Source organism: Panthera uncia, chromosome B4 (assembly GCF_023721935.1).
Source record: "Panthera uncia isolate 11264 chromosome B4, Puncia_PCG_1.0, whole genome shotgun sequence".
NCBI lineage: Eukaryota > Metazoa > Chordata > Mammalia > Carnivora > Felidae > Panthera > Panthera uncia.
In genome coordinates this window covers 110,167,065-110,181,420 of record NC_064809.1, presented here as the reverse complement: position 1 = coordinate 110,181,420, position 14,356 = coordinate 110,167,065, and the positions used below count along the sequence as shown (strand labels likewise).

Below are 14,356 nucleotides of genomic sequence, written 5' to 3'. Positions count from 1 at the left end.
ATAACTTTGAGGGATATGCCCAAAGCAAATAAACTCTAAGAGTGTAGACACATACTCACATTTATAGTTTGAAGTGAGAAAAAAATCATCAGCAAGTACATAATTACTTTGAACAATGAAAGTGGCCAGAAATGTAGAAGGAAATGTAAAAAGAAAAGATTTTCTCTAGGTTAGTGGGGTCCACAGTTAATGTTTTCCACTCGACTATGAAAGAATGGTTTGTGGAAGATTTGTAAATCACACTGTTTGATTAAGTAGGACTTTGTTGGTGATTGTGTACAACAGTTCGAAGTCTGCAATCCTGCAAAGACCCATGCAAAGGCAAGTGACATAGAGGCTTGGCTTATCCAGGATGGATAAAAAAATTACTTGAAGAAATCATAGGAGGGAATAAAAAGGAGCTCCTTGTACTGCTTCTTATTCTCAGAGGAATTTCATATGCCTCTGCCTAAACCTGCTTCATAAAGACTTTCTTTCAAGTAACTGAAGGTCAGTTTGTCTGCCAGTGCATTCAAGTTTAAAAGTAATATTTATCATGAATTCCCTTTTATACGTGTGTATAGGTGCAAAACACCATAGGTACTGTTCTTCAAGTAAACCTGAGAAGTGTATCCAAAATACAACACCTTTAAAATTAGACATGCTTGATAAGAAAAGTTTTCCAGATTCTTTGCCTCCTCGAAAAATGATTACCAGGTAACATTTTTGATAGGCCCAATTTAGATGTTTAAAATTAAACGTGAGAGGGTTTTTTTCCCCTAAAACTAGAACGTATTCAAAGGAGTACATACAGAACTAAAATAATTAAAATGGTAAGATCTTGATCGAATCCCCCCGCCACGATGTTACCATGGAAAATAAGAATTGTGCTTAACAAAGAATTACGAAACAAAAACTTTTTAATCTTATGTGTGTGGAAATCCTCCTCCAAGAAAATCTTGCCTTATAGTGTCTTTTAGGCATATATTCTGACTGATTCTGAGTTTAAAGCTTAGATAGCTATGAAGAACTGAAATAAAACACGAAGGACTAAAGAAAAAATCATTTTCTGCCTCACTCGGTTAAGAATAAGTTTTGAAAAATATTGCATGAAATAGTAAATTATACACATATTAAATTATGCATACATCAATGATACCCAGAGGCAACAAGGAAGTAAAAAAGAAAAAAAAAAAGAAAACCTTCATTATTTTGTCTGGAAAAAGCCATAGGCTTAAATGTGCAAGAAACACTTATGAGCCCTAGTTAGATCGCTAGTCAACTCTGCCTCGGTTTCCTCATCTGTAAAATGGAGTTACGGTTATAGTCCTCCGCCACCTCCTTCTCCTTCCTACATCCCAGAGTTGATGAAAGAAACTTAATGTTTAGTAAAAGGTAAAACTCTAAGGCAAAGGCTTTCATGAACAAGTGTATCACAATATTTCTGTGTCCCCTTTTTCCCTGTGTTTCTCTATGAAAGAAACTTAATTTCACTGTAATGCCTATAGCTACTGTAAAAATGTGGACAGGTTTGTGAATTAATTTGAATATCTGCTATGAATAGCCTTCAAAATCTGTATAATTTCATGTGTTATGTTTATAAATGATCCATATAAAGAAAGCTACCAGCTTGAGTTTCACAGTGTCGAACTGTGAATTTATCATTCCTAGTTAGTGGAAACTATTCCTAAGTTATTATCAATTAGATATTTATACATTTAAGTATTTTTTGTTAGGAAAGCTTGAAAAATGAAAATGTTAGCAAGACTCATTCTGGGACTTGTCATCTTTGATGCTGCTGTGACTGCTCCCACTCTGGACCCCATCAACTATGACTCAGAAACTTACGATGCCACTTTGGACGACCTGGATAATTTATACAACTATGAAAACATACCTATTGGTCAAGCTGAGGTAATTGATTCCTGCCTCTCTTGAGACTTTTAAAAGCATGAGTATGGGGAGTTATTGAGATTTGCTCTCTTCAAATAGATTTTTGTTTATTTATAAATAGAGATGTTCTATCTTAATGGTTTTGTATGAACCCTTTCTCCACAATCTGTTCAATCTGTTGAAAGTTAACATTGGGACACTCTTTTGCTTTTGCCTGTTCACTTCATTTTCTTTATATCTTCTCACAAATTAAAACAACAATAACAAAAAAGAGTTTCTTTCAAGTTAGAACAGAGAGCATTAGAGGAGAAGAGTGGAAATAGTACACGTGTGATAATAAGGAAGTTGGGGAAGTTTGGGGCAAAGGACAAAGAGGAAAATAAATTTGAATAAAATAAGAATGCAAAGAAAGGGCAGTGATTTGGAACTCCACTGTGTTCCAAGAGTGAGTGTGCTTGTGCTTTTCTAAATGACGGATTATCTCTCACCTAATGTAGGCATTGGCAAGGTTACAGCCCATTACATAAATCTGATATGACATGTTTCCAATTAAATGTTAGACTTTTTACATAACTAAAGGATACAGACTAATTTTTTAAATCAAAACACAAATAGACCTTGAAATGTTGGAGGGTAATTAATGTACAACATTGACAAAAACTAATTAAGCATAAATCATCCAAAAGGGAAGTTACATCACCTTTACAGGATCATAACATATTTTGGGCAGTCACTCAAGTGTAAGTCTTGTTAGAATAATTACTTTTGGCAACTAGGGAAATAAAATATTTTGACAAGAGCATTTATTTAAATTGTATGGAACGTAGCTATATCTTTATTAAGAGGATATGCATTCTCGTTATTGTTTATGTTGCCTTATGAAATTTAAGAATCAAATTTTTGCAATGCGATGACTCTCACATCTTCTTCCCCACCCCATTTTCCTTTGCATCTTCCTCTCTTCTGTTTTTAAGCTCTTCCCACCCCATTCCTTCTCTGTCTCCCTCTTTCCTTATTTTTAGTAAAGTTTTAGGCTTGACAGAAGACCACTTTTCTTCTGCACATTTGGTTGTGATTGTTTTCCAAGTCTTTATACATTGTTTGATTCATTTTGCTGTATGACTTCTACTATGTTAAGGGAATTTTCTGTGGAGTTTATAGTCATTAACACTAGTCTTGCTATACATGTTCTCTAGATCTCCAATCTAATGCATCAGTTTAGAATATAAGGAGAAACTTTGTCAGTGCTTAACTCCTCTGCTCTGCTCCTTTTCCCATTTTGCATAAATATTAAAAAAAAAAAAGACTCAGTATGTATCTGCAGTTATCTACCAAGCTAAATATTTTAGTTTTAAATGTACTGTCATTCCTCCAAAAGATATTTCATAGGATCAAAGAGGTTTGATGAGTATCATCAGTGAATCCTCTGTTTTGATTAGGCCTGTGGAGTGGGTTCTAGAGACTGCTCAAGGCTGCCCTAGATAAAATTTTGAAGGAGATGAGCTTTATCTGTAGACTTCTTTAAAGCCATTCCTTGATGTCAGAATCCCCTTTTGCTGCACAGACATTCTCAAGAGATTCTGAAGTTCTTTGTGCCATCAAGAAGCTTAAGGTGATAAATGTATCTCTATAAAGACGGTTTCGTATCCAACCCTTCCTCAGTATTTGCTTATTCTGGAAGAGCAACCTTCTTGCAAGGTACCAAATATGTGGCATTGTATCCTGTTACCTCATTCAAATATGCTTAATTTTCACACTGACATAGCCAAACTCAGCATCCTTAACAACTCTCTCCAGAGAGCCACAAAATAATCTCTTGTTGATGACTGAAATACATAAGTCATTCTGATTTAATAATCTTTTGTGATGAAGAAAACCAGTTTATAGATAGATGATATACATATACACATATACCTGTGCTATAATGAAAATGTAACACATTTGAAAACAAACTATGCATAATTTTTTTATTTTACCAAGTTGGTCCAGTAGCAAAAATCAATTCACCAATCCACCCACCCACCACCTATGAAAAAACAAAATACAAAAACAATGTAATATAATAAATAAAATGACCTGAGGAATAAAATTCACAACTTAAGCTCAGATCTTAACAAGTTGTTAATGTAAATTGCTTTACAAACAAAGAACTAATATTCAATTCTTTATGAGAAGATATAAAATGAAGCCAATAGATCCAGCCATGCTGCATGGATTCTAGAATATAGTTACTCATTATATGAATTTCTTGACTTTAGTCATGGAAATTCAGATTCTGACAACTCCTGATAAGCTTATTTATTTCATATTTATCAACTAAGAACAGTTGTTCTACATTTTCTTATTCCTGTATGACACTTTTTGAGTGAACACACTGGTAACTTACCCATATAAGGTACAGTTGATAAAAAAAATTCATGGTAAATGAAGCGCATGGAGAATGGTAAGATAAGGTTCTTTTCTTTCATGTCTTCAATCCCAAGAGTGTGGTTCTGACTATGTTAGTCTAGAATTTATTTAATTTCCAGAAAAGGCAAGTTTATATTTTAAAATTATAAATTTATAGAATAACCGAGCAATGTTTCTAAAATATATGCCAGTTTCTTTCTTATAAATTTTAAGACTTGCATCTTGGGCCAATATAATAGACCCTCTAGACTTTGAATGATTTATCCTTAAGGCCTTAGACATATGAGGTAGGCAGAAATCTAAGATGTCCCCTAAGTGACTCCTTCCCTCGTGTGTCCATTCCCTCTATAATTCTCAACATCATAACTATATTGGGACTATATTGGGATATCAGGCTTATAATTAGGTTATTTTATATGGCACAACTGAAATTTAAAAAGGGAGATTCTACTGGTTGGCTTGATCTATACTAATGACTCCTTTAAAACAGTGTCTTGAGGTCAGGGACAAATTTTAAAGCATGAAATGAATTCAAGGAAATGGAAAACTATTTGTTGCTGGCTTTAAAGATGGATGGGTCCACATAGCAAGGAATGCAGGAAGTCTCTAAATTTTGAGAGTGGCTGACAGCCAGAGAGCATATGGAAACCACAGTCCTATAGATATAAGGAACCCAGAGGTATACCTGAGATCACAGCCCTGGCCATTAGCTTGATTTTAGCCTTGTGAGACCCTGGGCAGATGTTTGGCCATTCCTGGACTTCTGACCATTCCCGGCCATTCCTGGACTTCCGACCCACAGAAACTGTTAGTTAAAAATGGGTAAAGATTTAAGCTGCTAAATGTATAGCAATTTGTTTTGCAGCCATAGAAAACTAATACAATATGTAATAATGTAAGTTTTTTTCTGAAAACCAAATTTGAATTGTACTGCTGCAAGGCTTGCATTTGTGAATCCAGTGATTTATCTAGCAATGAGCCAAATCATCCCTCCAATCCCAGAGTTAGAATCTCAATAGAGCTTTGTCGATTTCTACTGGTGGTAGTATATTCATTACCTCCCTAGTGAGTCAAAGGGTCATGAAAGAATTTCTAGTTTTGAAAATGACATGCAGGAATAGTATTCCAGACTGCTGACTTAAGTGATTTCTGATGATTTAGAATATTCAGAATCTGCTGGATTCTATGTTAGAAGCAGATCTTAGGCTCAGCAATTCCATCATAATGCTCTATGTTACCCAGTGAATAATGGATAAACTTGCTGGTATAACATAAATTATTTGCAGTCTTTTACTTAGCCTTTATTTTAATTTAATGGTACAAGTGAGAATTGGTTACAAGCCATAAGACAAAAATATGAACTTTTTGTTTTCTGATGAATATTAGCTAACCTTGATTGAGCACTTCTTATGTGCTGAGTACTATTCTAGGCCTGTCACATGCATGATCTCATTACTCACAACAAAACTAGGAAGTGATATTGTTCTTTTCATTGAATACATGAGACTATTGACATAAAGAGTGGTTAAGTAACTTGATTAAGATCATAGTTGTTAATGACATATAATTATAGTGATATTATCTTCTCGTATCAGAAAATAATTTCCAGCAGGTTAATAAAAAAATATATTATCCTCCCTCCATTTTCTACCATTTTCCAAATTGTCCTTTTAACTTGATACTTGTTTTAGTAGAACTGAACGCTGGTGCTCCAACACTGCTAAAAGCATTTGTTCTATGGGTGAATAATGTAATCTAGAAGTAAATTTTAGAGACAGTTGACTTACCCAACTTGTAAGAAAGAATGGCTTAAGACTAACTACTTCAGGAGCTCCTGTGTGGCTCAGTAGGTTGAGCGTCCGACTTCGGCTCAAGTCATGATCTCGTGGTTTGTGAGTTCGAGCCCCACGTCGGATGCTAGCTCAGAGTCTGGAGCCTGCTTCGGATTCTGTGTCTCCCTCTCTCTCTCTGTCCCTCCTCCACTTGTGCTCTGTCTCTCTCTGTCTCTCAAAAATGAATAAATGTAAAAAAAATTAAATTAAAATAAAAAAGACTACTTCAAAGATTAATTGTAGATAGTCATCCTCCAACATAGTATATCTATGCTATGGGGAATAGCCTATAGCTATCTCTCTATGTCTCTATTTCTATCCATCTATCTATCTATCCATCTATCTATCTAACATCTATCTATCCATCCATCCAATGTAGGTATAGATATAGATACAGATATAAATATAGATAGATATATAAAATCATAAATATTTGGTGGTTTAGACTCCACGGAAACATTTTGTTATTTGCCTTAAAGTTTTCATCAGAACACAGTTAAAAATTTGATATTCTTTGAGTGATTTAAACTGAGACGGTATTTTTGATTAAGTTAGGTATTTGATGCTTCTGTTTCCATGGTATAGTTTTGGGGTTATTGATTACTCATTTCTCTTAGGTCTCAGAAAAACATTGGCCTGCCCATGAGTTATTTCCTTTGCCCAGAAAAGTACTCAGTGGCAGTATTAGTATTTATGGAGCATATGAACTTCCATTCCTGCAGTAACCTTTCCTTGGCTCCATCGAATCAGATTTACCCTCCCCTATTCTGCCTCACTCTAGTCTTATATAATTACTTGTACTTAATAGCATCTGCAGTGTCTCTGCATCTTTAATAAACACCATAAATGTTGTATCACAGAGCCCTGTGGAGCACTTGGTTGTACTTAATGTGGGACAGCATGAGGGGCACTTACAGTGATGCCATACAATGCTCTTCAGGAGGATATGGGGTAGACATTTCTCTCAGGCCTCAGTACCCAAATGGGTTGCAAATTTTCAGGAATGTGCTTATTTTCTGGGCTCTACATCTTGTAAATAATTGTGTTTGTCATTTTGCTCAGAAATTTGGGCCCTGAATTTTTGCTGCATTCTTTCCTCATTTTATATTACTTCCCCCACCTTTACTTTCCCATCATCCTAATCTCCTTGTGTAGATTGTTTGAAGAATTACCATACGTGCTTTTAAAACTGCCTCATATACTTTCTGGAATAGGATGGAGTAAGCATTCATAGCCAAATGGTAATAACTAATAAAGGGATATCAGTAATAATTGACCCATAGGGATGTTTTTGAATGAGAGGTGCCTTCCTTGCTATTACTCTCCATTGATCTTAAAATTAGGCCATTGTTTTCTTTTTCATAAGGAGAATAAGTAGTGAACTTATTTAAAATCATCCCAAAGAAAATCATCATTGAAAGAAATGAATTAAGCTTAAAAAATAGCTTTCAGGGATGAAGAAGCAATAAGATTCATCAAAGGAATGAAAGTTAAATTTAGTGGAGTTGTAGAAATGGGCAAGTATTCAGTGAAGGCAGTTGTATCCAGGAACAGTTGAACAATGGTTTCTTTTCAGTTGCCATAATGGTAATACGATGCCATGCAGAATAATTTTAGGACAAATGTTGGTGCCCTGTAACACTAGAAATTGTTTAAGAAAATGACATTAACTTTGAGCTACTCATAGAATCAATGTCCACTTCAGATAATGATATATAAAAAGTATTTTAATTAGGTTATCTAAATATGATAAATTGGTATAGAGCTTTGGTAATGCTAACAGATAACATCTTTGTATTTTCTGAACAGAAAGCAATTAATTAGTAATATTTCTACTATTTATTTCCTCTGGTAATAAAGATATGGAATACTTTTATCTTTTTTTTTACCTTTATATTTGGAATGATGTCTCACTTTGGCCAGTTTATGAAATATATTTAAAAGTTTCAAAGGTGGTTTGCATATAAAATACTTTTTATTGGAAGAAATAACTTACACTCAGCCTGAATTAAATGTTCTTTTCAGAATTTGGCAAAAAATAAAAGCTAATATTTCTCCTCACCCTCCCTCCTCACCAAAGATACTCTGGAGAAAGTGGGGGGGGGGTAGAATTTTGCTGATGAGCTTTTAACATGGTTGTCTGATTGACTTTCCATATGCTTCTTTTAAAAACAGTGTTAAACTATTTGAATCTCATTTTAAAACTATTTGAAAACTTTAAGAAAATGCAACAAACATACAATCATATAGGCTCATCAGGAAACAAAAGAACACTGATAGTCTTTGCCAGTGACTTATTTGTGTTTGTATTATACATTATTTATGAGACCACAAGCCTAAGTTAATTCTCATAAGTATCCTTTGAAATGATAAATTATTCTATTATTATTATTATTAACAATTGAAGATCAGAATTTTGCCCAAGGTTATTCAGCTAGTACATTTCAGAGTAAAATTTAAACCAGACTGTTTTAATGCCAAACCAGAGAGACTTTGGCATTAAAAGCTTCCATTATTTTCCTTCTTCTCTTTAATCTTTACTTCTTTTAGCTGTGTCCAATATTGAGGTTTCTTTCCTCTGAGATTAAGTAATTTGATTATTAGGAATCAGAAAAGCAAGAATTTTCAAGTGATTATAATTAACACAATATCTAAGCATCTGTCTTAGCTGTCAAAGTATTTAAGGGAGCAAGAGGTAAGACAATCCCTCTGAACTGAAAGCTGCTTTGTGAGAAATGTGAGGACTGAGCAATCTTCGCCAAACACATTTCTTCCTCATCCATTTTCAAGATAAAATAGAAAATAAGATACAGCTTTCATTGTCAGTGTCCATGGTCACATTCTTTTAGATAATTAATATGGATCAGTTAAATCAATTTGTACACCAGGCTGATATTTAGAGAAGAATTCCACCACACTTAAGATATCTACATGCCAGTCCATGAAATCCTTACGAATGCTTCGATAGTAACCCAGGCTGAATATACGAGAACCTTTTAACACCTTTGGAAGCCAATTGTTGACATAATGGTAACAACAAGGAATAGCTTCAAGATTTCTTATCAACTCTGTGGGACAATTTTGAGAAAAGAGAAATTTAAAATTCCATTCTGTTTAACAAAAACCTTATTCTGTGCAAATATGAAAATCCAAATAACATTCTGGATTTCTATTTTTTTTTTAATGAGAAGCAGATCTGTAATTTAAATATTATCTGCTGAAGGCCTGGACTTACTGGTTAGGAATTGACTGGCAGAGTGGGGATCTTAATCAAAATGAATACATAGGTGAGGACATTTGTTTCCCAATCTGACTTTGGTTGGGCACTTAAGTTATTAAACCACACACTACAAAGAATAATGTAACAAACCACTAACTTTGGGTATTAACCCAAAACTGTGGTTAACCACAGTCGTCAGATTAGTGCCTGATTCAGTAAATCGTAGTGCATGGAGGGACAAAGCAATGTATGTTCTTGACAGGCAGACAATTCTCCCCAAAAGGGAGGGTGAACCACTCAGTCCTAGTATCTTCTGCCATCCACCAATTAGCCTAGTCATTCTTCTTCCGGAAGAGCGAATGAAAGAGCCAACAGAAGATGCACTCACCTCCCAGGATGGTGGCCTTCAAGCCATTAGGCTTAACTATTAAGTTCAAGGTAGCTCTTCCCATTTTTAGGACAATCACGCTCCCATCTTTATGAGACCTACCACCATGACAGTCAGCACGCTTAGGCATGTATGGCAGAATGGCAGAATGTAGATTTTGATCCCAAAAGCTCTGAAATGGATCCAAGAGCATCAGTGAATTTATCTCAAAGGCCTTCCTGCACCTGAGATTGATATCTCACTCTCACTTGTATGTTCTACCTAAAATTATATCAAGCCACATTAATAATAGAGCTTAGGAAAGACTCTGAAATGAAATGAAATTCTGAGTAAATATACTCCAATAAAACAATTCCAAGGGCGCCTGGGTGGCTCAGTCAGTTAAGCCTCAGACTTTGGCTCAGGTCATGATCTCACAGTTCCTGAGTTCAAGCCCCATGTTGGGCTCTGTGCTGACAGCTCAGAGCGTAAAGCCTGCTTTGGATTATGTGTCTCCCTCTCTCTACGCCTCCCCCCTGACTCTCTCTCTCTCTCTCTCTCAAAATAAGTAAACATTAAAAAAAATTCCAGAAACATAAAGATAACACAAATCTGTGTATATTTCCCCTACTTCTATGAAGCTTGTGTGGAAAAATAAAGGACCAAAGATTAACATCCATCTACTGCAAATTAAAGTCTGAATTTGTTTAAATCCAAAGAGATTACAGTACAAAATCAGCATTGTTTGACTTTGATTGAAAAGGCCAAAGAACTTCCTTTTCCTAATTCTTTTTGCTTCTCTTCATCTTGCCTGGGCCAAGCTGGACTCTTTCGGTAACACCATGACTGAATTCTTCCAGATATAGGTGTAGTTCCTTCAGAAACACATACTTTGCTAGTAGTTCACTACAGTCTCCCATGACTTTGATATTTTAAGAGAATGAAGCATTAAGTGTGCATGCAGTATTATCACAAAAATGGCCCTAACCCCCATCAGATTTAAAGAACAAATTAATCCCGAGTCTCCAAAATTAATTATTCCAAGCAAAAGGGTATTCCCCCAGACCAGTACATAGTGTTGGCAGACACTCAAGAAGAGACCTGGAGCTACATAAGAAAAATCAGAAGATGGAAAAACAAAACAAAACAAAACAAAAAACCTTGGTTTAGCCTCATCCAGATGTTGGTCAGCTGATGTTTATTGTCCCGAGTTTGCAAATTTTGAGCTCAAACACTGGGAGAAATCTTCCATCAGGAGTTCAATTATGGCACAGTTTTACCATTCTCAGAGTAGCTTTTCTCAAAATGTAGTTTCTGAACTAGCAGTATCAACATCACCTGGGAGCTAGTCAGGAATGCAAATTCTCAGGTCCCAACCCAGACCTACTGAGTCAGAAACTCTAGAGAGAGCCAGGAATCAGCGATTTTAACTCCTTTGTCATTCTGATGCACCTGTGGTTTGAGCAGCACTGAACTAGGAAACACTGCCTAAAATAATGGCTCTTTTCTCAGAGTAGCATTTGAGATATTTTTGTTTTCCAGCATCTTTTTAAAACATACAGTGGTGGCCGGCCCAGTTACCAGGTCAATCAAAGTTCCTTCCTCTTTTTGCATACTCAAAGCCTTTGAGTGTCTAATTTCCTGCTAAATTCTGGGTTTCTGGCACCTGATTCTGCATTGTGTATTCTGTCAGGTGACAGATTATCTTGTGAACAAGAATTTTCAGCCAGTAGGGTTCTCCAGCTTGAAAGCTATGCCAATGGCTTATCCATGGCTTCCTGCTATGGAATTCAAGAAATTTACTTCCCAGAGACCTTTCCCTTCTTCCCCAATTTTTTTTTTTTTTTTTTTTTTTTTTTTTTTCCAGCTGGAGAATCAACCTCAGCAGATTCTTGAACTGGAACTGTCATGGATGCTTGTGAAGCTTCTGGCCCCGGGACCCTAGTGAAAAACAATCCTTCTACCACATTCTCATCAAGAATTTACTAAACTTTCTAAGTTCCAGGACTTAATTAGTATTTATGTCTCCTACATGCTATTCAGTGAAGTACATTTCCCCTTTAGTGTGGGGGTTCTTAACTTTGGCCACATATTTGAATCACTGCTAGAGCTTTTAGAAATCCTAACGCCTAGGCCACACCCCAGACTATTGAAATCAGAATCTCTTGGGATAGGCCCAGATCCAGTGTTTGACTTCCCTCAGCTGGGAAGTGTGAGTCAGTTGCTGGTTTGTTGTTGTTGTTGTTGTTGTTGTTTTTCTAAATTATTTTAATAGTTCTAAATTATTTTCTAAATTATTTTTTTTCTAAATTCTTTTTTCTAAATTATTTTACATTTTTGGTGCCCATACAATGTATGCCTTCTCATTTTTTTTCCAGTCCAAATTTTGCTTTTCTAACATACTCCTGTAGATTTTGCCTTGTGGCATCTAACATAATGACATATTTAAAAAAAAAAATAGTAAATTATAAATATGCCGGAAATAACATCTTTCAAAAAAAAGTTTGGAAATCTTATATTTTAGAGTTGGGTAATCCTACCCTGACCATGTTCTCCCATCATACTAATTTCTAACCTGAGATTGAACGTGACCTATTATTGTCTTGATTAGATCTCTTTCACTATGCCTAATTTTCACTAGATCTTCCCCAATTTCCTATATTCATATGTTCTAATACTCTTAGGACAAGTCCTGCTTAAACCGGTCTTGAGTTTGCTAGGAATAGAGAGGCTTACCTTATGTTTGTTAAGGTACACACTCACAGGCATGAAAATAGTTCAAGAATTATCGCTTGGTAATGTTGTCCCTCATTAGGTTGTACAATTACTAGCTTTTGACATCAACTCAGCCAATATGAGATGCAAATAAGTGAGATCTAAAGGGTAATCACAGTGAATCATGCCAGTCTCTCTGCTCACATTCAGTGTGGGCTTTAAAGAGGTAAATGGTATGGATGCAAATATATATTATACACTCCATTTCTTAACATATGAGAAGAATAACAAAGAAAATAAATATATAAGATATTGAGGCTGGATCGAATTTTCTCATAAGTTATGAGATTAAGTTATCTTTGGAGTTATGATATCAAAACTCTGATTAAAGTATTAAATGTGGAAGAAATCAAATCCAGGATATTTAAAATTAAAAAAAAATCCTCCTACTAAAACTATACTGAATCTGTAATATAGAGAGAGATAAAGGAGATTGAAAAGGATCAGTACATTCTGATACTGAGAGAAGAAAGGAAGATCATCAAATCAAATATTTTCAAGGCCAATCAACTACTACTTAACAGCCTTCAGTTGGCAGGATGATTCAATCCTGAAACTAATAGTAAAAACTTATGGCCATCAACAAACTTAAAGATTCTGATCCCTAGAAAAACAGCACCTCCTTCACCTTATGCTATTACAAAGCTGACTTACCTATAGTCTTTTGTTCTGGTGCTATGGTCGACAACAATCTTTTGATCATGATTAGGTTCCCAGGTGAGACTACAGAGGCTACAGGGGATATATTGGTGGCAGTAAGTGCCTTCAGGTTAGCATTCTGGTCTAGTTCAGTTTTTGCATTTGTTTAAACAAATTCTGCCTCTAAAAGATAAAGTCAGGTTTCCAAATTTGTAAAAATTTTTTAAGGTTTTACCACTGGAACTAAACAGTAGAAATAAGTAACATAATAATTATCTATTTCAAAGGCGATTGGCTATTAGCTATCTGGTCCTCCCTGCTGCACATGTTTTCCTATTCAAAATGTCTATTATTACCCTCTGATAATATATACATCATCATCATCATCATCATCATCATCATCACCATGAGTGAATAGCAATTTTATGCAGATAAGTTCTATGTATTAAAAGGCATGGCTTATTATACTTTGTGAATCAATAAAGTCTGTGCTAGAAGGAATAATTTGCTTTGTGTAAAGATAGGAAAGATCAAAACTTAAAATATTACTAAATTGCTCTGTCAAAAAAAAAAAAAGTTAGAGTTTATAAGGTTCCAAATCTCTTGGTTTTCAGTCCAACTTCTTTGTTTTCAATTACTGTGATTGACTCTCTGTCTCTCTCTGTCTCTCTCTCTCTCTCTCTCACCTCTCTCTCTGTCTCCCCCTATCCTCATGAGATTACTGATTTCAGCCTACACTAAATTGTCCTTCTGGCATCCCTACTTGGGGAATAAGGGAGGTAAGGGGAAAGGGAATGTGAACTGACTTTATTATTAGATAATGTTTCTAAAGCCTTTGCCAAAGTTCTTTTCCAATATTATTTGGAGACATTCAATTAGAACTAGATGATACATTTTGTGAGAACTAAGATATTGAAAATCTATTAAGTTTTTCTGGAGCCTAATGGAATGGTGGTGAATGGAGTCCTTAATAAACTGGGATAAAACTAAAGTAGAAAATTTTTTCTGGCAACTAAAAATGGAATATTGCCACTTTCTGACAATAAGGAAAGGAAATGAGTAAATAAACATGGGAACAACAAAATGCTGTGGTCCCAGAAGAGATACAGACTAGAGAGGATATTATTAAATGAAACCCTCAAATCATCAACTCTCATCTCTCTTGCATTACAATTTTCACCTAAACATCGCATTAGATACAAAGAAACATTACCATTCAGAGTTATGAATTTATGATGAATC

General features: G+C 35.1%; 1 protein-coding gene across 1 annotated transcript in view; it reads left to right on the top strand.

The window, feature by feature from the left end:
- EPYC (epiphycan) overlaps positions 1-14,356 on the top strand; it is a 37,519-nt gene that overhangs the window by 715 nt on the left and 22,448 nt on the right. The window contains exon 2 of the mRNA XM_049626075.1: positions 1,716-1,893. Coding sequence (XP_049482032.1) covers positions 1,729-1,893 — 165 coding nt within the window. The 5' untranslated portion in view covers positions 1,716-1,728. The remainder of the gene's footprint in view (positions 1-1,715; positions 1,894-14,356) is intronic.